We start from the raw sequence: 27469 nt of genomic DNA, 5'->3' as shown, positions 1-27469 counted from the left end.
TGTGTCTGTCAAAAGAAAGATAATTTACCGAGACTAAGTAGATAAGCCTTTAATTTGCCAAACCTTTTACTCATTTATGAACTGTATATATATAAAACTTTTAATACAAATGAAAAATTTAAATGTATTAAGTCTCAAACAAAGTTACACTGAAAGAACTATATCATCATATTATTACTTTTAGACTACTCATTCTCTTTGACATCATTTACCTTCATTTCCACCTCTTTCACATCCACTGAATCAGTAACCTCAGCTCTATAAACATAAAACCTAACCACGACCAAGAACAAGACGAAGTTAACCAAATTTAGAGCCGCAAAGAACAAGTAATAATAATCCAACCTAGACTCATTAAGATTGTTCAGAATCCATCCCCTTCCTCGCTTTTTCGTTATCTCAGAAACCGTTGACAGCAAGAAACTACTCATAAAATTCCCAACGGCTAAACTCGTTGTCGAATAAGATGTTCCTAGACTTTTCATGCTCTCAGGAGCTTGGTCGTAGAAAAACTCGAGCTTTGCAACCTCTAAGAAGGAATCAGCCATACCCATTAGCACAAACTGAGGAAGCAAAGCAAAGATAGTCAAGGGTAGCTCTACTTTAGTTTGGTGTGTGAGTCCATGTTGAGCAGCGATATTGAGTCTATACCTGTTACAAAAGTAAGTGTTAAGGAAAACTAATGCAATACAATATAAAACATAACCATAAATTTTTTAGTATGATGTTACTCATGACATGGTTTTTTTATAATAGGATCATTCAAATTGTCAATTACATTTAGTATGAAACACATCTTGTTCAATATTCTTAATGTAAATCCTATACATCTATAAGTAAGTTTTATGTATTGTATTAATATTTAGGGAAAATTTCTAAAATAGCACATTTTCAAGTTTTAGTTTCAAACCTATCACCACTAAATAAAATTTCCAAGAATAATACAAATTTTAATATCATAATGATGTTAAACTTATTATAAATCTTGTAAGAAAAAATATTCTCGAAATTTTATATTTCATTTTTGTTTGAAGATGAAAGCTCTCAGTGAATACCTCTCAGTGACAGATGCTATGATCATGATGAGGATGTGGAAGATAAGACCAATTCCCATTCGTTGAAGCAGAGTAACGCCTCTTGGATTTCCAGTGAATTTTCGAGTTAACTTGACAAAGACCCGATCGTATATGACTATAGAGATGAGCATTGAGAGCGTGACGAAGCCGCCTAGACTCGCTGGTGGGATGCTGAAATTTCCAGTGACCTTACGGTCTAAAGTGGTTCCTTGTTTGACAAACAAAGTGTTGATTTGGGCGATCATCATGCTTGGGACAAAAGTTATGAACAACACAGGTAACATTCTCAACATTTGTTTTGTTTCTTCAACTTCTGTGATAGTACACAGATTCCATTTATGGGTTGCTCCTGATTTGAGTGAAGCTCTGTCCAAGAACCTGCACCACAATAGTTATATGTTATTTACAAAAAGAATGTCATTTTAAAAATTACTTTTTTGCTTCAAAAAAATGTCATTCTAAATTTGCAATGCGATTTTACAATTTAATCTACTTTTTAATTTTTTGAATAATCATTAAATTTTTATTATAGCTAACTAGAGATTGAATAAGGGTATATTTAGTATAATTTTGCAATATCTCAGTTGGCTTGAAATGTTATAAAGTGACGTTACTGTTACATAGTACTTTTTGGTATACTTTGAGATATACCAAGTTTTAAAAACCAAATTGATAGTCTTAACTGGATAAATATACACGTTACCTTAGACTTGGAGTGGGCTGGATCGGAAAGGCGCCTTTCCGCTCATATTCCAGTGAAGGCAGCTCGTGAAAGTGTGTAAGGTCACGTGCCATCGGCGTCGGCGCTTTGGCTTTGCGAAGTGAAGCCACAATGACTCGAGCCATCTTCGTGAAAGGACTTCCCGTGGGAAGTTTATGACGATAAAACGGAGTGCCCATCAAGAAAATAGAAATGGATATAGCTAGACCTATTGTCGGAAGTCCATATCCCAAGGCCCATCCCACGTTATCTTGAACATAAACAAGAACAGTGTTTGCGAAGAGTGTACCAAAAAAAATACTAAACATCCACCAATTGAAGAAAGATAGTTTTTGAATTTTCTCTTTTGGGTCGAATACGTCGAATTGATCTGCTCCTATGGTGGAAATGTTCGGTTTTGTACCGCCCGTACCGATCGCTAATGTGTATAATGCTCCAAAGAAAACTGCTAACTGTAAAACTGAAGCCTTTTTGCAGTCTTCCGCATTAGCCGTTGAACATTCTGGTGGTTTAATTCCCGGTATAGATACTGATAATGTTAAGACCAACATCCCCTGTAATTTATAAATGGCTAAACCGGTTATATTGGAGCTCTGGTATAATCGGATGAATTAGTCTTTCATATTCTAGTAACTTTTTACTCTTTCACAACTTCTCTGGAGATTAAGATATCTCTTTTTCAAGTAAAAGTATTCAGTATTTGTGTTTACAAATTTCAAATTATATTGTTACATGTTTTCATATCGTGGCATTTTTTGTTATTATTACAGAATATCGTCTATAAATAGTAAGTGTAAACTAATGCAAATATATAGCAACTAGGATATTATTTGTTACTAGTTTTGTGTATCTGCAAAAAGTCTTTAGTATATGTAGGAATAAAGATAAGTCTTCAGAATATTTATGTCCATTTATAGTTTCTTGTTTTGATCCACAACTTTTCTCGTGTGTAGAAAGACTTCCTATAAATTTCGATCGAGACAAAGACATTAAAGAGTACTAATGATTTTCAAAGTCAATTGTTTCTTATCTGTAGAAAAGTATTCTACGCTGGCACGCTTCAGTCAGGAAAAAAGAAAAGACGGATGCATACTCTCTAGTGTATACGAACAAAAAGTCTGAACTGGTATATTATTCTAACGTGGAGTTTGGACCGGTCCTTGTCTTATCTTTTTTTCTGTCTGGTTGACTCACTTTTCAAAGGTAATTATCTGAAACTAAATTGAATATTCAAGACCGAACAGTAAAAAAAAAGCAAATGGCTTCTGGCTAAGCAACGCCGCTTACTATAGAGGCAAGCGGTGCGACGACTTTAGGTACATCTTCGAATCCAACAGTTCCAACTTTTTCTATTAATATATTATTGGATAATGATTAAAAGGTATGGTCTGACAAAAGAAGATTAAATGGAAGCTAGCGGTTCATACAGTCATCTACCATCTATGGAAGCAGAGAAATAACTTAATCCACAACCAAATGAAAGAGATATCAAAGACACAAATACTGAATACTTTTATGGTATATTGAGATATCTCTTTTTCAAGTAAAAGTATTCAGAAAGTTTCTCTTGTCTATAATTTTTTTTTACCAAAATGGCTTAGACTTAAAATTTTCTTTGTAGCATTTTTTATTCATTTACAATATTTACATTTTAGCAAAAAAAAAGATTAAATGGTATGGTTTCTTCTTTTACGGTGTGGTATTTTGAGTTATCAGATGATAGTATTATACTAAGAACATTAGCTAGTATTTCTTAAACAAAAAATCATATTTTGAATATTACTAATATTCTAAAATATTGTTACTAAAAGGGTATAATTATTTGCCATGTTGAGCTGGAGCTCTGGCTAAAACGTATAAAATGAGCATACTATAATAGTGTGACTTGTTAATATTTTTTTTTAAATGTTAATATTTTTTTAAGCAGTGTATCAAGTTCCCTTCAAAGTTATAACCCTATGTTTGACACTCCAACCAGTCACCACACTGCCATGAGGCCAATCACAATGCTTAACCAACTTGTCAATTATTTTTCTGCCTCCGACATTAAAAAACGAAAATCAAGTTGCTGCATATAAACTATTCATTAGTATATTTTATATGTGAGCTGGCATGCCGTTGATTTTAATTTTCAAAATATGACAAACATGCAATGTGAAAGAGAGTGATCCGTGAAAACTGTCCACAAATCATACTGTTGGCAAGAAAATCATATTCATGAATCGTCACGTTTTTAGGTTCCCACGCCTAGATATACGTTTTTGAGCATGCTAACCTAATTTGGTTCTCTAGTGGTCACGACTTTAATATTGGCATCAAATAGTTAGCGTTTGTGTGCTTTGATTGGCTACAGAAGAAGATGCATACCGAAAAATAGATAGCACAGGAAATGACGAAAGTAATATAGCGACCGAGATGAGCGTCTGCGACATAAGCACCTAAGATGGGAGTGAGCCAACTAGTCCCAACCCAGTTAGTCACATTGTTTGACGACTTGACTGTTCCTTGGTGCAGTTTAGTAGTCATGTAGATCACCAGGTTGCTTGATATCCCGTAATAAGCCATACGTTCAAATACCTCGTAGACTAGCATATTATAACATTTCATTAGTTAATATTGAAGGAATATCAAACAAACTAACGACTAATGAGATTATAAGAGAAACTTTCTGATGAAAAAAGTGTGTGAAACTAATCTATTTAGAAAAAAAAAACTAATCTATAAATATTTTTTCCTAATAATTTATATGTTATCATTGAATGTCAAAAGGAATTTATAAAAAGAAACTAGGAAATCATGAAACAATGAATATATGAACTATCATTTTACGTTGACCACTAATTAATTTTTAGCTTATCTTGTTAATTTTGAGTTAATGTCCTTCTAATTCTTGATACTGCTAGTGAGTTTCTAGTGTTGCAGATCAATATTCATATGAAAAAATAAATAAGCTGATGATATTTTATGACCTCAAATTTATCACATGTAACTTTCTAAATCGGATAAGATACGTCACATATCTTTACTTTCTCTCGTCACCATTGAAAAGTTTCCGAGACTCATGGCAGATTTAAAGATAATACTTATTCTTATACCATCATCTCTAAAACATTGGAAATAAAAAATTGTGTTAAAATAAACGCACAATCATGAGTTTAATCTACTTAATTGTATATATATTTGGAAACAAAAGAACTAATAGAAATGAAAGAATAAATACCGACAACGAAGGAACAAGCTTTCCATCGACCTCTAATGGATCTTCGAACAGGATTACCACGAAGGTCAACAGTTCCATCTTTAGTGTAATCATCTCCTACCTCTTCTACTGTCATTTCTCTCTCTCCTCTCTATATTTTTTTTCTTTGTTTGATAGTTTCTGTGTATTCTTTTAATGTGGATATTTGTGTGAAGAGAGTCGGCACTTTTGTCTCATTTATATACAAAGAGATGCTGGCTCATTTAGATAAAGAGAATCTTTTGACATAGTACATAAAATAATTACTGACTGAAGACTAATTAAAATATTCACAATTTATATAAATATATAATCCAATTGGGCGATGTTTAAGTAAATTCGACTATCTAATTGCATTGATTAGCAAATAACTATTATCTGCTGGCTTAGCACCATGACTTGTCTTCTCATCATACACCTCGCTTGATCATATGAAAAGATCTATATATATACAGTTTAAAAATATGCAGAGAGAGTGAATGTTTCTACGATTAAAAAGACCCAGAGATTGAATATTGCTCGACATGTAATATTAGTCTAGATAAATATACACGTCTATGGAGTCGTCACATATAAGAAAAAGTAAACTGTAGATTTAATAACAAAATTTTACATTATAAGAAAATGAAGTACTTATTAGGGAACGTGGAAGCTACTAAACTAAATATTTTGCATGCTTTAAGTAATTTAATGAAACGAATAAGTAAGTATGGTTTATTCTTTCTTATGAAGATGAACAACTCGTGAAACTTTTAGGTTTAACTGGTTGGTAAAGATCTCACGAGCGATACGCTGAACTCCCATTTTTCAATTTCCACATGTAAACATTGATTTGGATTAGGCCTAATTTGGATTTAGCTTTAATAGTAATATAATAATAACTGTCATTAAAATAATTCTGAAAGTTGGTCATACAATAAGTTTCGTCGTAACGTGTGCAAATGATTCCAATAAACATTGCTTGAGAAGATGCACAATTGTATTAATTATGAGTTCAATTATTTTATATATAGCAACTTACTATATAAATGACAAATTAGTTTGGGTTTTTTAAGTTTCTGCATCTTCTTACAATTTTCTCTGTCCATTACGAATCATGATTACATCTTTTTTAAATGTAGTGCTGAGTTATATTTGTTGATTTAACTACTAGCTGTCATTGTTATTGTTGAATATATGAAGCAAAGATATATTTTTACGTTTTCACACCAGCTGTTTTTTCTGTAAACGTTTAATTCCGTTACGATTAGTTCCTCTATAAATCAAGATAAAGAGTCCAAAAATCTTTGTCAACAATGACGAAGAAAATCTTGTGTTGATGCTCCTGATTAAGATCTTTATGCGAGTTTCTGTTTCTTAAAAGATTTTTTTTGCAGCGCATCTCGCAGCTGGTCCACCCTGTTATGTATATTGTATTTTCTCCATCTAAAAGAAATTGAGAAAAAAACTGATACTCAAACCAAACAAATTTTCCGATGAGCCTAATATTAATTGCTTAATTGTTTGGCAGGTTTGTTGACCTTGTTAATCGAAAAAAGCTTTAAAACTATATTTACTAAAGTTGTAAAAAATGATATTTCATCTAGTTACAAAATCTGCAATTTAGTATTGACATATTATTACTTTATTATATGCAGAGCCGTGCGAAGAAAATTTAATGCCCTAAACCAAATAAAAAATACTTTAATAAAAATTGGTTATATGATGAAATAGTATAAAAATATTTAAAATTTGAAATTAATTGGGGTTGAGAGTATACATTTTCCATTATTATATTTTATGTTTAATTGATAAACATAGAACTCGTGCAACAAACAAAACTCTTATATACATAACTTTTATTTAAAATTGTAAGATATCATTAATAAACAAATAAGATATATAGTACTAGACAAAATATAAGAAATGAATTAAAACAAATTATTATGGTAAAATAAAATAAAATGAACATCTATATTATAATTATGAAAATAAGTGATGAATATATTTCCAGCGATTTAGTGAATACATAACCGAGTTAAAATTAATCAATAACATTTTGTTTATGGATAAACTATATATAAATATGCTTTTGATATTTATGCCTGTAAATTTTTACAAAAATTATTTAACATAAGCCAGTGTTTAGGCACAGCTCTGATTATATGGTGGTGGTAACTTTGGAATTAGAAAAGTACAGTCTTTTTATTTTTTTTTCTTTGTCAAGTACAGTCTTTTTAATTAGATGAAGCTTTTATATTTTTTTGAATAAAAAGGTTTTCTGAAAAACTTTTCTTTTCAAACAGAGAAATTTGGCGATATGCGCGTAACAAACAAAAAAATCAACAATATAACCATAACAATCATTAGACTATGATATTTATGTATTAATTTCTATTTTGTCATTTCTCACTTTCACCTCTTTCTTTTAATTAATTTAAAAAATTTAAAAAGTACTTATTTGAATTTCTTAAATACTTATGGAAAATATAGATTTTGTATATAAAAGGTTTTGAATATTGTAAAACTAACACATATTGTTAAATCGAATATGTATATATACAATAAGATTTTGTTATATTCTATTTACAACATAGAATAAAATTGTTATTATACAACCTCTCTTTCCTCCATCTCCTACTCTATCTCTCTTCCCAATCTTAGTTTCTATATTCATTCATCATTTCTTCTGAATCATTATTTTTCTTATTATATCTATTTTTTCTTTCTAACATGTGATGTTAAAATAATATATTTGTATTATATTTTATTATACTATATTTACGAACATAAAATAAAATATTAATCATACATTTTTCCTCCCCCTCTCCCTTCCACTTTTCTTATCCTTATATATTTACGTAACTATACTATGTAGCCACAATTGATAGAATAGTACATTTTTTTTCTTGTCATACCATCTTCTTTTTCATATTTCTATTTCTATTTGTAATTTTCTTTTTTTCTATATTTTTACATATACACTATAACAGAATAACAGAGGCGGCCCTTGAGGTAAGCAGGAGAAGCGGGTGCTTCCAGCTGCCACTAAAATATCAACTTTAGCTGCCACTTTTGGTAAAAATTTATTAAATAGCCTATTGGTAATGGTGAAGCTTCGAACTGTTGGTGGTTGAGAGGTCGACACTACATAATGTTTTTTAAATAATAATTTCTTTTTTAAATAACTGAACATAAATAGACCGTTTTTTGGCTCTGCTTCCAGCCCGGTAATTACAAAGACCGGCTCTGACCATAATTTTCATATACTTTTCATATACCCGTACTATTTTCCATCTTTGCTTATTTGCTATACTAAGGTTATACAGTAAATTGTCCCTTTCAAATATTTGTCCAACTACTGAAGAACCTGGTGCCAGATCCCTGTTCCCAGAATTTGCAATCGACAATATCTTGTACACTGGTTGATTCTTTTCTAACTCCTTCACAACATGAAAAGTTGAAGCTATTAATCACTCCAGTTCTAATATTTATATTCCTCATCTAGAAAAATAGAAAACAGTCCTGAGACAGTTTTTTCTTTTTGTAAGATCTTTAGACAGGTTGCATCGCATCATTTGTGGCACCCTTCTTGCTCAATCAAAATACTCCAAGGATCGGTATCTTTTAGGAAATCTCTAACCCATTCTATTTTCACTATAACATAGAATTTAAAGTAAAAGTGTTTCAGTAATATTGTATTTCTCATTCTATAATAGAAGGAAAAATAGATTTACTCCAAATATAGAGTAAATTTTTTTTGTTAATCACTCTATTTTTACTCTAAAATAAAGTACCATTGGAGCAAACTTCAACTCTATTATAGAATCACTCTATTTTAGAGTAGAAAATAGAGTAAACCATTGAAGATGATCTTATGATATATACGATATATTCTATAAAATGAAATAAGAGTTAAATTCTAATTGTATGTTGGAATTATTTAGATTTATGTTCACCCTTATTATTTCAATTGAACTATTTTGCAGTAATTTTTTTTTTGTAAAAATAGAAATTTATATAAAAAATCATCATATTTTTGGCTCTATAAATAGATACTTGGTTTATTTAATTTGGATACATAAATGATTTTACTATAATATTGATACTACTCACTAATAAGTTCTTATTTATATATAAATATAAAATAGATCAAAATAAATATTTAACTAAAACTTAAAATTATAAATATTGTTTTTGTCAGCAAAACTAAATTTTCAGATTAATTTATTACTGATATGTATTTACAAAATAAAAACATAAAATTGAAATAAAATTGTAGGGTGTTGGATTTTGTAAAACAAAAACTATTGTATAATGTAAAAGTAAACGAATGTTGAATGATGATGTAAAATAAAAAAAGTGATATGTAATAAGAAATAAATAAAAAATGAGGATGTTGAACAATAAAATCATTGTACATGGTCTAATGATCGTCTAATAATGGTAGGCTATAACTGACTTGATGGGTTCTTGCTACATAACATAGTTCTTGCTACAACACATAACAATTTGAGTGAATTGGTTGATTATAATAAAAGAACGATGAAATTAAGAAAATACTTATGATATTATAAATTTGTATCTATAGAAAAATTATTATAATGTGGAATCTAGAATATAGATTTAATTATGGTATAAGTTATGAATATGGAGTGTAATTTCTCTAACAATTTTGATATAACGTTCATACATATGACAAATAAGTAATGGGATAGAGCACATCTTTGTTATAATCCCCTCGAGCTTCAAAAAAAAAAACAAGCTGACTCACAATGCAATCCAAGATGAATTTGGTGTGGTTTTATGTGCAAATGGTGCGTTTTTCAAGAAGATCCATTGAACCGAATCCAAAGTCTTGAAAATGTCGATTTTGATGGCACATCTTGTTGTGTTGCGCGTGATATCTTTTATAGCCTTTAAATTTGGTTGTGAGTAGTTTAACTTTGATAAAGACCGGTTGTTTCAAGCTATGAATATATAATTCATTTAGCATGTTACAACTTAACCTCTGCAATGCATCACATTGCATCACAAAATTGGTCTATAACTTTCGTCTCTTTTTTCAAGTTTTAACGAGCGTCGAATCATTACAATTATTATTTTTTGGTACAAATTATTTCCAATAAAAAACTTAATCACAATAAACTATTTCTCTATTGGTAATATATTCAGATTTGAATTATTTTTTTTCAAGTGATAATCAACAAAAAAAAATTGTATAATTTATACTATTCGATATTACCTATATAATAAAAGTATACGTACCAACAAATAGATAGCTGAAAAGATGACAAATTGGTCCCAACCCAATTAGTCACGCTATCTAATTGTTTGACCTTTCCTTTGGTGCAATTTGGTAGTAATATTGTAAATCACTAGTGTTGGGACCAGCCACTAAGGTGGTAGAAAGCACTAGCTAGCCTATGCTCTTTTTTTATTCTTTCCTACTCATTTCAACAAAACTTATTCTCTAGTCTTAATCTCTTTTGGATTATAATTTATAACTTTAAAACCAAAAGTTTGTAAACTTATTCTTTCGTTGACAAATAAATTCAACAGTAAAAACAGTTCTTTTATATTCCTTCTTAAATATATTATATGTATCTTCTTAAATATATATACTGAAAAATCTGAAGCAAGAGTCCACGAGAAGTTCACTGAAATTTAAAGAAAGCAGAAAAATGTATAGAAAACAGTTTTAGATTATTTATTCTCCTCCACACCCATCACATTCGCTTCCTCTTCTTTCGCATCCACTGAATGACTAACCTCAGCTCTATAAACATAAAATTTTACCACCAACAAGAAGAGGAGGAGGTTAACAAAATTAAGAAGCGCAAAGAACAAGTAATAATAATCCAACCTAGACTCATTAAGATTATTTAAAATCCATCCTCTTCCTCGTTCCTTCGTTATCTTAGATACCGTCGACAACAAGAAACTGCTCAAAAAATTCCCGATCCCTAAACTCGTTAAGGAATACGATGCCCCGAGGCTTTTCATACTCTCAGGAGCTTGATCGTAGAAAAATTCGAGCTTTACAACTTCTAAGAAAGCATCAGCTACACCCATTAGCACGAATTGAGGAAGCAAAACGAAGATTGTCAATGGTAGTTTTGCTCCCTTTTGGTGGATGAGTCCATGATTAGCAGCGACTTTGAGTCTATACCTGTTACAAAAATGCCAAACAAAAAATAAGTGCAAGGCCATTACTGCAATACGAGAGAATATGCAATTGTTAAAATATTACTATATAACGACATGATCATTAAAGATAAATTAATGATATTTTTTTCTAAATATATAGTGCAATCAATTAATTGATGTATGTCCAATTTATACATTCCAGACTGAATATCCGAAGATGTTAGTACCTAGTACAACTTCGGATAAAATCGTTCGAAATTTTTCGGGAATATTGATTTCCAACAGATACCGCGATCAGGAGTAGCTTGTTTTCTTGTAGTGTAAGTTTCAAATATATATATGAAGTTGTCATGTTTATCTTAAAGCCTAACAATACCTTTCGGTGAAACATGCGATCGTCATGAGGAGGATGTGGAAGATAATACCAATTCCCATTCGTTGAAGCAAAGTAATGCCTCTTGGATTCCCGGTGAATTTTCGCGTTATCTTGACAAAGACTCGATCATATAAGACGATGGAGACGAGAATTGAGACTGTGACAAAGGCGGAGAGACTCGCTGGCGGGATACTAAAGTTTCCGGCGATCCTTGCGTTTAGAGTGGTTCCTTGTTTGACAAAAAAAGTGCTGACTTGAGCGACCGTTGCGCTTGGGACAAAAGTTGCAAACATAACAGGTAACATATTTAGCATTTGTTTTGTTTCTTCGACTTCTGTGATTGTACAAAGATTCCACTGATCTGTTGTTCCTGTTTTGAGTGAAGCTCTGTCTAAGAATCTGCAACACAGTTCAATGATAAATCTCACAATGAGTATCTAATGAATATATGATACTAATTGTGTCAAACAATAATTTAATTAAATAGTTAATTTTTAACTACAGAAATAAATTGAACCAGTTAGAAAATAACATGTAGAGTATGACCATCTCAACTTTTTTCTTGAGTATTTCAAACAAGAATTCTTTCTATTTCTTTTCAGTTTTTCCGTTTTAGATTTCCTTATTTTTAGTTAGCTACATATTATCTTAAAACCTTATAATAAGGTTTCTCTTATTGTACTTTGTGATGTTTACAAACAAAGTATGAGTAATACACCTAAATAAACACTCACAATACCTTAAACTCTTAGTCGGCTGGATCGAAAAGGTGCCTTTCCGCTCATATACAATTGAAGGCAGCTCGTGAAATTGTGTGAGGTTGCGTGCCATCGGGGCATTAGCTTTGCGAAATGAAGCCACAATGACTCGAGTCATCTTCAAGAAAGGGCTTCCCATGGGAAGTTTATGGCGGTAAAATGGAGTGCCCAATAAAAAAACAAAGATGGAAATAGCAAGTCCCAAAGTTGGAATCCCATAACCCCAGCCCCAGCCCACATTATCTTGAACATAGACAAGAACTGTATTCGCAAAGAGAGTGCCAAAGAAGATACTAAACATCCACCAATTGAAGAATGATATTTTCTGAATCTTCTCCTTTTTGTTGGTCTCGTCGAACTGATCGGCTCCTATGGTAGAAATGTTCGCTTTTGTACCGCCTGTACCGATTGCTAATGTGTATAATGCTCCAAAGAAAACAGCTAACTGTAGGACAGAAGTCTTTTTGCAGTCTTCAGCACTAGCGGTAGAACATTCTGGAGGTCTGATTCCCGGTATGGATACTGATAACGTCAGCACCAACATCCCCTGTAATTGATAGATGACTAAAATAGGTTAATTATTTATTGTTGTGAGGTTGCCGGATCATTTAATGTTTCAGAATAGTATTGAGTCAGCCCTAAGCATTTTAAACCAAAACTAAAGAACGGACCAAATCAAACTAAGAGGTACTAAACCCAACCGAATAATCACAAAATATTTGAACGGTTCATCTTTCTCTATATCTAAAGTACTTGAATAGAAATCCGAACACAGAGAACCAAATGTAAACATGAATACCCAAAATACGCACCTAAAAATATTTATTATAGATAACTAAATATATAAAAAAACACAAGCACATTTATATCCAAAGATACCCAAAATTATCCAACAAACTGAATTTCCTAAAGTTATCAATGTCTTAATCTAAAATAATTGAATTTATTCAAATTATCTAATATTTTATCCGAACCACCCAAGTTATCTAATATTGTATATGAATTATTCAAAAGTATTTGAAAATCTGACTTAAACAGAAACAAAAAAATCGTGATATTAGGTAGTTTCCAATTTTATCACCCCATAGTTTTTTCCTACTTTGCACCGAAATTAAACTGAATTTGATAAATACATAAATGATTTATATGTTATTTTTGAATGATTATGATTTATGAGGTTCATCGCCCGTAGGTCCCTACATTCTTCTGGGGCAGTGTCCAAACAATTTTGATTTTATTCTGTTTTGGAGAGGAGATTCGATCTAACGGAACTTGAACCTATGACTGTTTGGACATTTAATAAAGAATTTAAGAGTTTTACTCAGTACGATAATTCTTAGTTGGTAATGGTTTCTATATCTATATATCCGAAAGAACCAACTGGAAGATCTGAATTGTAAGATATTGATTTTTCGTGCATATATTTTAAATAGTTTAAACATTTATGTATTTTTAGGTTCTTAGTGGTTAGAGAAAATATATGTACCAAAAAGTAGATAGTAGAAGAGATGACGAAAGTGAGGTAACGACCAAGATGAGCGTCCGCTACATAAGCACCCAATACGGGAGTGAGAAAAACAGTCCCGACCCAGTTGGTCACATTATTCGCCGACTTAACCGTGCCTTGGTGCAATTTGGTTGTCATGTAAATCACTAGGTTGCTCGATATCCCGTAAAATGCCATCCGCTCAAATGCCTCGTACACTTTTTTTTATAACATAACAGAAGCTTATAAACTTAACGAATAGTTAATGAGTTATACATTAAAAAAGATTATATACATCAAAGTAGGAAAAACTCTGAACTGAAAACAATAAAAGTAATATATATATATACTAAAGCACAATTCGTTTGGCCAATCAAATTCAACCACATGACTTATGCATCAATGTAGTTTTAAAATGAAAATTAAAATGCATTACTAATACAGTTAAAATTTCCTAGGATGAAAAAATAAAGTTGCATAGGTCTAAATTCATTGTATATAAAATGAATTTATATACAATGGTAAATAATTTATGAATTTATGTAAAATAAATTTATGAATTCATTCATAGGTCTAAATTTATATACAATGTAAAATAATCTTTACAATAGATAATTTATAAATTTATGTAAAATAAATTCATCCATTGTATAAATTTATATACAATGGTAGATAATCTTTCATAATGAGTTTATGAATTCATTCATAGATCTAAACCGTTCCTAAATCAAAGCCACGATCTCCACCATTTTTCACGTAAATTATTTCTTTTTGTAAGCACCAAACTTTTAAATCATTTCAAAAAATAGTTTTAAATTTTTAACATGTCTTCTTTCTGGCGGGTTTTTATCTTCATTCTTTTATAATACATATAATTTTATTTATTTATAACTGAAATTTGGTCTTCTTTGTAACAAAAAAAAAATCTTATGTGATATATATATATAACTAATTTCATAGTAAAAAATAACTTTTCCACACACATTTTCATATTTGAATATATATATAAGTAAATTTTGACGGCAATTAATTTTTGGTTGAAAAACAATTATGTAATGAAAAATTTAATTTGGATACATATTAATTGTTTTTAAAATTTGTATTTAAACCTTGATTGACAAAACAGATGATAAAGCAGTAGCAATATGCTATATAAATAGTATATAAATAGTATGCTGCAGAAGCTGCAGAAGCGGTATGTTTTTGCTAAACTGTTTAATAATTGATTGGTATCGCAGTATGAACATGTTATTTAAAATTATTATAAAAGTTAGTATATAATTTATTAATATATTTATTTATAATGAATATATTTCTTATATATATAAACAAAAGATATATAATTAATTTATTTTATTCACTAATTTCAAAATTATGTTTATATCAAAATATTATTATAAAACTCTGAAAATCTGTTTAAGTGAACATTTTGGAGAGAAAAAAAAAGAATGATAAAAGTGAAAACAAGTTCAAAGTATAATTTACCAACGAGGAAAGAACAAGCTTTCCATCGACCTCTAATGGATCTTCGAACAGGATTGCCTTGAAGATCCACTGTTCCATCTTTTGTGTGATCATCTCCTACCTCTTCTATTGTCATCTCTGTCTCTGTCTCTCTCTCTCTCTGGTAGCTTCTCTGTTGTCGTTTTCACTGTCGAAGAGATCAGTTTAAATGTTGTCTCCTATATATACAAAAAGATGATGCGTCACGCAGTACGAGTCTTTCGACTTTAACACATACGATCACGAATCATCAGGGAGAGTTCAGAAAAATAGACTCTGGTTCTAAATGTGGTAAAGGTGCTGGTTCTATTTAACATCTATATTATTAAAGTTGAAGTACAAATTAGAGATGTTTGGAAACAAGGATAGTGGAATAAATAAGATATGTTTGGCAACATAGATAGTAGAGATGTGTACTTTCTTTTATTTACACAGTTAGCCATTGTATTTTCAATAAATTAATAATAAATGAGAATTGCTTAGAAACAAGAATAACACATTTAATACTTTTTTATTTAAATATTTAGCCATTGTTTTTATAACAAATTAAACAACTTTCTTTCTATATTTCTTTTCTTTACAATTCTATCACTATATTTACAATTCTTTTTATTTACAATTCTTTATGGTGAAAATAAAAACATAAACTGAAATATAAATAGTATATTATATAAAACAATTTTTGAAAACAGTATTATTACCTTATTTAGTTTAGTCAAATATAAAAATTTCAAGAGTTCAAGTTTCAAAAAAAATATCATAAAATTAATAATAATTCATAGAAAACTAATGCAAAATATTGAAACTTTGAAACATAGATAAAATTATGTCAAGAAGAAGAAATAATGGCTTATGTTATTAATAAAAATTGGAAATCCATTATATCAGTTTTAAAATATACAAAATGGACTAATCTAATTACCTAAAAACATTGTTTTGTCTAAAATAATCATAAAAAAAAATTTAAATTTTATATACATATTTCAAATCAAAATAATAATTTAAAGTTGATTTATATCAAAAATTGATTTAAAATATGCACATATTCAAAAATTTATTTTTACTAAAATATATTCCAATAACCATTATTAAAAAAATGTTTTCAATATATATATTTAAGAAAAATACAACAAAAGATTAATTTTATATACCAATTTAAATTGTGGTTTTTATATTTCACATTAAACTGTAAGAATATAATATATATGATTATTTATAAGATTGTACATATAAAATACTATTACTTATATGATTATTTATATGATGGACCATTTCTTTTTTCTGACGTCGAAGGGCTATTCTATTATTTATATGATGAACCAATACAATTAATTATATGATGACATATATATGATATATAATGGTGACTAGGGCTCGGCGTTCAAGTATCCATTCTGGTTCGTTTAGTAAATGTTTGAGTTTCGGGTTTCCAGGGTCAAAGATTTCATCCCCATTCATATATTTCTAAATTTCAGTTCGAATTATGACTAGGGTTGGACATTCATGTATCCATTCGGGTTCGTTTTAGATCTGTTTGGGTTTTGGGTTTCTGAGGTCAATGATTCCAGCTCCATTCAGATATTTCTAAATTTCAGTTCGAATTATATTCGTATCTTTGCGGGTTCACTGCAGGTTCGGATAACCCATTTAATTTTTTAAAAAATTCATTATATAATTTGAATTTCTTAAAATCTATAAATAAAATAAAATATTGTATATAAATCTGAATAGCATATGTCAGAATACGTAAACTTAACATATAAATTGGTTTGGTTTAAATTTTGGATCAAAAATCAATAATTATTTTAAATATTTTTGGTGTTTTGAGTGTACCTCCACTATGTTAGATATTTATATTAGACTATTTAATATATTTTCAAATATTTAAACCAACCTAAAAATATCATATATGGTATGGGCGTTTTTAATATACATTAAAACTACAAATAACTAATATATATAAGTGTATAAATATTTTTCGGATACATTTTGATATTTAAAATACTTCGGTTCGAATTGGTTATGGTTTCAGTTGTCTAAATATCAAAATTTTGAATAATTTGGATATTTAATCAATTTTGGTTCGGGTTTGGTATTACTCTTTCGGATCGTGATCAGTTCGGTTCTTCAGATTTGAATTTTTTATCCAGCTTTGATATTGACACAAAAAATAAATAGCAATATATTTTTGAAATATACATCCGCACGGCCGTGCGAGTCAAAATTTAGTTTTAATTATAATGTAAATATTTAATTGATATAGTAATAAGTCACATTGTTTAAACAAAATATCAATGTAAAAGTATTGTACAGTTGCGTTCTAAAATCATTTATTTTAACAACAAGTCAAATAAATATGTTGATTGAAAAGATAATAAAACAAAACCAGAGAAGCACATAGTTTACTATAGATAATCTATGTGTCAAATTTATTATAAAAAAAATTCACTAAGATAAATACATTCAATATCTACAAACAAATAATATATTTCATAAAAGTAAAAAATAATATCCGCGCTTTCGAAGCGCGGATCAAAATCTAGTATTTATTATTGACCGAAGTGCGGTCAACAAAGCCCTTTTTCAGAAAAAAAAAAGTGCGGTCAACAATTTTTTTTCTTAAGAGACGGTCAACAATTTTAAAACAATACTAAAATACAATTAGTCGTATCTATAATTATTCTGAAACTTAACCGTACGAAGTATTACCATTTTTGTACTGTATGTTTTGTCATGCCTGTAATGTAATCGATTTCTAAACCACCAAAAATCAATTATTCCCTTTGTTTCATAATAATAAGTACTAGATTTTGATCCGCGCTTTGGAAGCGCGGAATATTTTACGATGAAAAATTTCACTAATAACTTAACAAATATTTTGGTAAATTTTTAAAGAGTGTGTATTTAAAATATTTTTGCATTTAAATCAGTGTTTTTAAATTCAACCCGATTGTGATTATACCGGTTAATCCGGAGATCTGACAATTCAATTTAGGTTCTTAAAATATTCATATTAAAAAAAATCAGTAAAACCCAAAAATAACCGATCGAACTGATGGATGACCGATATGTAATCTAATTGGATTTAAATTGTAATAATTTCATAATTTGTAATCTTATAATCCAAATTTTAAAGTTCATTATTTTCAATTTATAAAATTATGACATTTCTACAAAATTTTAAAGAGAAAATGATAGATATAAAATAAATAAGATTAATTATTGTATTGTTTGGAAACACTAATAGTAGTATAAAAACATATTGTTTGGAAAGATTGATAATAGTATAAGTATATTGTTTGGAAACATGAATAGTAGTATAAAGAAAGAAACATTAGTGATTTAATGTAGGTTTAACTATAAAGTATAAAAGTGTATTTAATTTAAAAACTTACAAAATAAATGTTAGGTCCAAGAGAATGTTCCTGTTTTAATAAGATAGATAACTGCAACATTTTTTTATTATCACAGTATTGTTTTAGAATTTCAGTGTAAATTATATATTTTTCCAACTGAAAGTCAACTACAGACTACATTGATTTTATAGAGTTTTATTTGGGCAAATCAATGTAATTAATAAGAACTTAAATATATTTTAATCATGTTATAACCGGTGTAAAAAATATCAAAGTAATATTTATTAAAAAACATAGGGAATATATATATTGGTTCAATTATTTATAACAAATTATTACTACATATACATGACAAAGGAGTTTTTTAATATTCTGCACCTTCATTCGTTATATTACGATTAATTTCATGACTTTGTTTTTTCTTTCAATAATGGCAAATTCAACAGCCAAGCACTGTTTAGCTAGACAATCATCACCTGTCCTATAACTCTCGTGAGAGATCCATGAGAAGGAAATACATTCAAAAGAGGAAGCACCAAAAGTTAGCAAAAAAAAAAAGTAAGCAACTGAAAAAAATATCAGAAAGAACTCAAAACAATTCAGCAACATCTGATCCTTAGGAGACCAAGACTCCGGCACTTGAAGAGTGCCTAACGAAGCAAAGATATACTTCGACTTTCAGTGTTGGCATTCACTAGTGAATAGTGATGCAAAGCGATAAAAGACTTTTAGATAATTATATAAATAAAAAATGAAAAGGGATATTGGAAAGGAATATTAAGAGATATTGGAAAAGGAATATTAAGAGAAATTTGAAAAGGAATATTAAGAGCACAACACGTCATATTGTGCTTTTAATCCGAATTTCGAATAAAGCTAGCTTTATCCCATTTTTTTATATTAGCACATGTTAGTTTTAAGTTCAGAGGAAATTAGGATCTAGATTCAAAATTTTGCTAATCAATAGAAAAAATGGTAAAGAAAGGTATCCAAAAAATTAGAGTAACTATAAGGCATAATGGTAATATGCTCTGTGTTTTTACTTTTTCTAACCAGATATTTTTACTGATGTATTTAAAATTACCAACCATATCCAGTATTCTATTTATTTTTTCTCTTATAATTAGGGGCTGACTGGTTTTTTTGCTACCACCCGCAAACGCAGTTTTTGCGGTTCATAGCGGTTATTGGCGTTTCGAAACAATCACAGAAAACGCTACAAATCGCTTCAAACCGCTCCGAACCTCTTAAAATCAAAAGCTGGTTCCAACTATCGTTTGCGGTTGCGGGCGATTGTGTGAGGATAAAATTTTTTTCTTTAAAAACAGAATAAATAAAAATAATACTAAAAATATTCAATAAAAATTTTAAATTGAAATAATAGAAATTGTAAAATGTATTCATATTATATTTCAATTTATATTATAAAAATTTAAAACGAAAATATTTTCTATAAATTTTTAAAATTTAATAATATGATTTTATAAATATAAATTTTATATTTATCATATTATTATGATTTTTAATATTTTTATAATTACATAAAATGTAAATATTGTTAAATTATAATTTAGCAGATGTTGCGTTTGGTAGTTTACCAGTTATAAGAGTCCTGCAAACACAACAATTTCTAACAGCTGTAACACTCGTACAAATCTCTAAAAAACGCTTAAAACTGCAACCATCCGCACCCGCAAACTCCCGCAACTGTAACCGCAACCGCTGCGGTTACACCAGTCAAACAAAAATACACAAATATATGTATATATATATTTGTGTGCGTGATGCTATCTATAAAGGTGTGAATGGAAGCAATTGGATGGAACCGATACTTTATTCAAATAATAATTATAATAATAATTTTGAAACTTGACCATACTCATGACATTTCCAAACAATATGAAACATAGTAACGTGTGTAATCCGTAAACATTGCTCGCGAAGCAATTGTTTTTATTTATGAGTTCGATTATTTAATAGCAACTTACTATAAACGACAAATGAGTTTGGATCTATACTATTAAAGTAGCTGACACTTTTGGAACTTGCCCCTGAATTTTTTTTGAAAATACAAAACAGTTTTTATTATTTACAAAACTGCACATTTCATTTAACTTGATTTTAAAAATGGATTGGGCTACGGAATTTGTATAAATGGGCTTCAAATATCTATCTAACCCATTTTTTATTTTTAAACTAACCCATTTAAATTCTTACCCTATACCCTAAACTCTAATCTAACCCTAAACCCTATAAACAAACCATCCAACTCTACGCTAATGCACTATTACAGTCGAAAATAATTTTATGAACCATAACTCAATTGAAATTAGTCCAATAGTAATACAAACCTATTATTTGTTAACCTATAGTCACATATTTGTTTTGTAGACCATTCAGAAAAGCATCAAAAATATTCAAACCAAACAATGTCAATGATCAATTGGAATAGCGGGTTAAATAAATAAAATCAAACCAAAAAACAAAAATACAAATCAGTACGTCATAACGGGTTAAATAAATAAAATCATATTACATGTTAGAATTATTTAGAGTCTTCAAAATTTTATGCATATTTAAAATAACAAAAATAAGTCATATAAATAAATTTAAGATAAATTTCATAAAAATTTAAAATATATAATTTATCAAAAATCATAATTTTTATTACGTAAAATAATTTTTCCAACAAAAAAATAATTTTCCAACAAAAAATATTTTTTCCAACAAAAAATATACCCACCATATCTTTCTGAAAAATCTTTCACATTATTAATTATTTGAAAGCATTTATTAAATTAAACCTCAAAATAAAATCAAGTTGAAATAACAAATAATTAAATCAACGAAATCATAATACGGGTCTGAATTATCTCAAATCCTTTAAAATAGTTTCATTTAAAATAAAAACTAAATCATATAAACTAAATTTAATAAAATTATAGAAAATGTTTGAAATGCACAAATGAATTTTTCAATACAAGAGTGTTGAAAATATATAAAATATTTTATTTAAATTAAAAAATCAGTGTAAAATAATTTTAACTTTGGCTTAAATAAATAAAATCATATTACGGTTAGAATTATTCAGTTCTTAGCATTTTTGAAAATTTTGTTTCCTAAATGTTTATACCATATCTTTCCAAAAAATCTTTCATGTTATTAATTATTTGAAAGCATTTATTAAATGAAACCTCAAAATAAAATCAAGTTAAAATAACAAATGATTAAATCAACAAAATCATAATACGGGTCTAGATTATCTCAACTCATTAAAAATAGTTTCATTTAAAATAAAAACTAAATCACATAAACTAAATTTAATAAAATTATAGAAAATATTTTGAAACGTACAAATGAATTTTTTTAATACAGAGAGTGTTGAAGGTATAAAATATTTTATTTAAACTAAAAAAACAGTATAAAATAAGTTTAACTTCGGGTTAAATAAATAAAATCATATTACGGGTTAGAATTATTTAGAGTCTTCTAAAATTTAGTCATATTTAAAATAACAAAAAAATGTCATATAAGTAAATTTAAGATAAATTTCATAAAAAAAAATTAAAATATATAACTTATCAAAAAAAAAATTATTACGTAAAATAAATTTTCCAAATTTTTATGTCAAAACAAATTTTATGTCAAAAGTCTAATAACATGATAGGAACAAATTTGTTTTGACATAAAATTACGAATCATTTAGAGTTTTGTAGGAATTAATTTTAAAAGTAACTGTACAAATTATTTTTCTGCAACTAATTGTAAGTTTAATTAGTATAGATGTAGTCCCTAATAAAAAAAATTAAATTTTACAATACAAACATTTTGTATAGATTAAAACGTGTTAGACACCTAAAAAAACTTCTAATAACAAAAAAAAAATTAATACACTTGATATATATATTATGTCAAAACAAATTTGTTACAAAAAAAAATATTACGTAAAAAGAAAACATATCCGCCCTCTGAGGGCGGGTCATGCTCTAGTTTTTTTTTAAAGTTTCTGCATCCTCTTCCATTTTTCCCTGCTTATTACGGTCATGATCATTTAATGATTTTTAAATGTGTTGGGAGTTATATTTGTTTATATGACTACTTGTTATCACTGTTATCGTTGAATAAACGAGGGAAAGAGATATTGTTACACTTCCATCACAAAATTTTAAAATTTGGTTTTGGTGGCATAAACACTTCCCTAAACGATAAATTATATTTTTACCAAAAATAAATATATTCAAACGAACTAATTTTTGAATGATTTTCTAAAAATCATCAAAGTATTCAAAAAATTGCTCCATGTGTCCGCTTGATCAATAATTCTATATAGCGCCTAGTGATCTTTTGAACATCGTTTTCACGTGTTTTTAGCCATTGAAAAAATAGTTGGATATTCATAAAGAAAAGAAAAATTAAGAATATATCATGGAAGATTTTAGGGGGATGAAACAACTTACGTACAAATTTGGCAGTTTTAGCCCTTGCTACGCGTACACACGAAGAGGACGCATGCAATAGTTACAACATGTGCGCCTTTTGTTTTTATCATCTATACCCCTCTTATCTATGCTATCAGGGCACTCTTATTGCAGGTTTTTTAAGAGTTTTTAGAGGAAGTAGGACCCACCAAAAGGAAGAAATAAAGAAAAAAAGTTGCCAATACAGAAACTTGTTCGCTTGGTTTCTTTGACTATTTCGCGGGCCCCACAACAAGTGGCGGCCCGCAGTTGGTGTACCTTTTTTATTTTTTTTAATTCGAAAGAGTAAAAAATAAAAAAATTAAAGAAACCTAAAGGGTTTCTAGGGTTAATGGTGCTCTCACAAATGTATCATAACAATATTCGTTTGTTGAAACAATATTCTGCAGCTGGTAGAAAGAGTATTGAGATGGTTTAGTCTATAATGATGTAAGTTTCATTCAATTCTTACTTATACTAAGTGGTTAATACTGTTTTTATTTGTATTTACGTTATGTATCTAATACTATTTTTCCACAAACTCTTACCACAGGTGATTTATTCATCCCTGTTCAGAAAGAATTAGTTAGATGACAGTGTGATTATTTCTTTACAAAAACAAAATCACAGTGATTATGTAATTAATGGTAAACCAATATTTGGAACTTTCATGTGATTAATTTACGAGGCATTTGAAGTAAAGGTCCATGGAGAAATTCACAGATTAAAAAAAAAAACAGAATACTTTTAAGAAAAACAATATATTTTAGGTTATTCATTCTCCTCGACACCCATCACCTTCGCTTCCTCTTTTTCACATCCACCGAATGAGTAACCTCAGCTCTATAAACATAAAACTTAACCACGACCAAGAACAAGAGCAAGTTAATAAAATTAAGAAGCTCAAAGAACAAGTAATAATAATCCAACCTAGACTCGTTAAGATTATTCAAAATCTATCCTCTTCCTCGTTTCTTCGTTATCTTAGATACCGTCGACAACAAGAAACTGCTCAAGAAGTTCCCGATCCCTAAACTCGTTAACGAATACGATATCCCAGGCTTTTCATGTTCTCAGGAGCTTGGTCGTAGAAAACTCTAGCTTTGCAACTTCTAAGAAAGCATCAGCCATACCTATTAACACGAATTGAGGAAGCAAAACGAAGATCGTCAGTGGTAGTTTTACTCCCTTTTGGTGGACTCATATGAGTCCATGATTAGCAGCGACTTTGAGTCTATACCTGTTACAAAATTGCCAAAAAAAAAGAAGTAAGGCCACTAATATAATACAAGAAAAATGGAATTATTAAATTATTCTCACATAATGACATGATTATATATATATAATTATGTAGTTGCAATTAACAAGAGTTTTAATTGTTTCAATTAACAAACTGTTTAGATATAATAAAATGACGATATGAAATAATCAAATAGATAACCTCCTTCAAAATATGTTTTTTATTTAAATTATACATTTTGCTATAATACATTTAAAAAAACTTATATTATAGAAAATAAATATGTTTCAGATAATTTATATTTGCATGTTGTGTTTAAAAAATATACTTTCACATATATTATTTTAGTATTTTACAGGATTAATAAATAAAAAATGTTTCGTTTAAATAATATAGCCCTATTATTTTAGTAATTTTATAAATAGTAGCATCTATCATATTATTTTAGTAAATTTTGTTGAGATATGATATTTTTAATCATATTAAGTTTTTTTTTTTTTTTTAGTTAATATTTCAAAGTATTAGATTGGTTTAATTTTTTACAACATATATAGTTTGTTTTTTCACGGTGCATTTCAAAAAGTTACTCTTTATTATCTATGGTTTTATCTTTTGTAAAATTTGAAATATTATCATTTTGAGTTTGAATATTTATTTTCAAATTTTATATTTTGTCAAGAAAATTTTGAAAATTATACTACTATTTTTTTGAGTTTGGAAGACCACATGAATTTTGAATTTGTTTTCGTTACTACATTTATAAATTATTTTATAAAATATTTGAATTTCTAGTAATATTTTCTAATTTTTTCTCAACAGATTTGGTTATAATTAAAATAAAAATATAACTAATATTTGATTTGTCATTAATATTTTAAATGAATCATTAAAATTTCATACTATTCTTATAACATATTTTTAAAAATAGTATATAAAATAAAGGTTATTATATACTATTATATTTTTGTATGTAAATTTTTTAAACAATATATTGTTGAGAGTTTTAAAATAATAAAATAATAATATATAGTTGTAGATATAAAAATTTAACTTATGTTAATAAATTTATTGTTGTATAAAATATTACATATTTTATGAATTTTAACCCATTCTAATGATGATTGATAATTTATTTAAATGACTAGTTGAAAAATAAAATTTGTAATTTACCTATTTAATATATTTTGCATATTTAATTCATATAATACTTCTATTTTTATATAATACAGAATATAGAAAATATTAATTTTTTGTATTTGTTATAGTAAAATTTTAGTTAACATTGATTTATAAAAAATTATATTAATAATTACGAAATAATTAATATGTTATTTTATTAAATATTTACAGTTTTAAGTAAAATTTTGTTAGATTTTTTGTCAACAGATTATGTATAACTAAAAAGATAGAATTTAAAATTTTAGTTGGTTTGTTATTAATAAAAATAATCAAATATGTCGTATTAACTAATTCTTTAAATAGTTCTAAATTAATAGATTTGATGGCAATACCATAAAGCCCCCGTCAAACGGTCCCGTTGTATAAGTATTGGCCCAGATTCAAACCTCTTCACACATCTCTCTCATGATCAATCTCACACTGGCAAATTTTTCCTCCGTCAATAGATCTACCATAGCTGCATGTTCCACAATCTCACAATTCATGAAATTGATAATAATCATGATTGACGTGTATGTGTAGTTGCCAACAGTTACAGAAACTGCCAAGTCCAAGAATTATATAATATGATTTTATAATAATAAGCCGATCCAGATGAAATGAAGCAAAGTGGATATTCCATACGTCCAAGATTCCTTTAAATCTCAACTTTTCCTAATCCAGTTCCATACTCTTTATTTTATACGTAAAACAAAAACCTATTAGGTGCATAATTATATATTAATAACCAAGACAAGACATTGGAGAACAGAAGTAGAAGAAGGATCAAGATGGAGATGTTTTTGAAGAGAGAGTACTTAGATTTGGTTCTTGTCCCATTTGGGTTAACCATAGTTTTGTCTTACCATCTATTTCTTCTCTACAAAATCCTTTATTTTCCTTACCACACCATTATCGGTTACATGAACATCGATAAATCCATTTGGGTCGAACGCATCATGCAGGCAAGTCCTCTTTTACTAAAATCTATTTCCAAAATTTCGCATAGAAAACATATATTGTTGTGTGTCAACCCGGAGTGCAGTGGTATATTTGCATGATTTCCGAAAAATTGTTATTATTTATCTTTTAATTGTTAGTGACGCTCAAACTGACTATACAGGCAAGAAAAGACGAACTGGGCAGTGCTCTAACAGTTCTTTCAAGCAGCATATCAGCTTCAACATTCATGGCATCCATTGCATTAACATTGAGTTCACTTATCGGCGCGTGGATGGGTAGCTCACCTGTCAATATGACCGTCTTTACGGGACATTTTGTCTATGGAGACACTAGTTCAATCACAATGGTCATCAAATACACCTCTCTCCTTGTGTGTTTTCTAGTCGCCTTCTGTTGTTTTGTTCAGTCCACGAGATGTTTCTTGCATGCGAACTATCTTATAACCACTCCCGGAGAAGACATTCCGCCAGAAATGGTAAAGAGAGGCGTTTTGAGAGGTGGTAACTTTTGGTCGCTGGGTCTTAGGTGTCTTTACTTGGCTCTTAATCTATTGCTGTGGCTTTTCGGACCGATACCGATGTTTATTAACTCGGTTCTGATGGTTATTTGTTTGTACTATCTCGACACGAACTCGGTGGTTCAGCCTCTTTACCACCGGACTTTCGAGGCGGAGCAAATTGTCAAGAGGATGAAAGGACTTTTGCCTGAACCGTTGACTTATAGATGTAATTGAAAACATAATTATTTGATCAATCTGTCAACTTGTGAATTTCCAACATTTATATAATCAAATAGTAGTATCTTTACTACATTTGATTATATTAATACTAAAGTTATGGAAAATTCGTAAGATATTTAATCAATTATTGCATGAGTTTTGAGAAAGCCGTACGGAGCATGTTTCGGGAGGGTTTCTTCTTCTGTATTTTAATTATTTACACGATAAAGCATTAACGGAGAAAAAATGTCATGAGCTGTTTATTTTATTTCTTGGAAGCAACTACTTAG

General features: G+C 28.7%; 3 protein-coding genes across 3 annotated transcripts; 1 reads left to right on the top strand and 2 right to left on the bottom strand.

Annotated features, from left to right (window-relative positions):
- Nucleotides 1-110: 110 nt before the first annotated feature.
- LOC108827823 (protein NRT1/ PTR FAMILY 5.2) lies at nucleotides 111-5218 on the bottom strand. Its single transcript, XM_018601318.2, has 5 exons — nucleotides 5018-5218; nucleotides 4165-4382; nucleotides 1780-2351; nucleotides 1056-1454; nucleotides 111-651 (listed from the first exon to the last, which is right to left on the bottom strand). The coding sequence occupies exons 1-5, from the start codon at nucleotides 5130-5132 to the stop codon at nucleotides 186-188; spliced, it is 1770 nt and encodes a 589-aa protein (XP_018456820.2). The 5' UTR covers nucleotides 5133-5218; the 3' UTR covers nucleotides 111-185.
- A 5452-nt stretch (nucleotides 5219-10670) lies between these two features.
- On the bottom strand, nucleotides 10671-15572 carry LOC108826224 (protein NRT1/ PTR FAMILY 5.2-like). The gene is made up of 5 exons (XM_056994300.1): nucleotides 15270-15572; nucleotides 13785-14002; nucleotides 12280-12845; nucleotides 11541-11939; nucleotides 10671-11186 (listed from the first exon to the last, which is right to left on the bottom strand). The coding sequence occupies exons 1-5, from the start codon at nucleotides 15382-15384 to the stop codon at nucleotides 10721-10723; spliced, it is 1764 nt and encodes a 587-aa protein (XP_056850280.1). The 5' UTR covers nucleotides 15385-15572; the 3' UTR covers nucleotides 10671-10720.
- Nucleotides 15573-26245: 10673 nt separating this feature from the next.
- LOC108839197 (uncharacterized) lies at nucleotides 26246-27307 on the top strand. The gene is made up of 2 exons (XM_018612011.2): nucleotides 26246-26463; nucleotides 26622-27307. The coding sequence occupies exons 1-2, from the start codon at nucleotides 26290-26292 to the stop codon at nucleotides 27192-27194; spliced, it is 747 nt and encodes a 248-aa protein (XP_018467513.2). The 5' UTR covers nucleotides 26246-26289; the 3' UTR covers nucleotides 27195-27307.
- Nucleotides 27308-27469: the final 162 nt, after the last annotated feature.

Source organism: Raphanus sativus, chromosome 9 (assembly GCF_000801105.2).
Source record: "Raphanus sativus cultivar WK10039 chromosome 9, ASM80110v3, whole genome shotgun sequence".
NCBI classification, from domain to species: domain Eukaryota; kingdom Viridiplantae; phylum Streptophyta; class Magnoliopsida; order Brassicales; family Brassicaceae; genus Raphanus; species Raphanus sativus.
The sequence above is the reverse complement of the archived record's forward strand: the minus strand, read 5'-3'. Positions and strand labels throughout refer to the sequence as shown.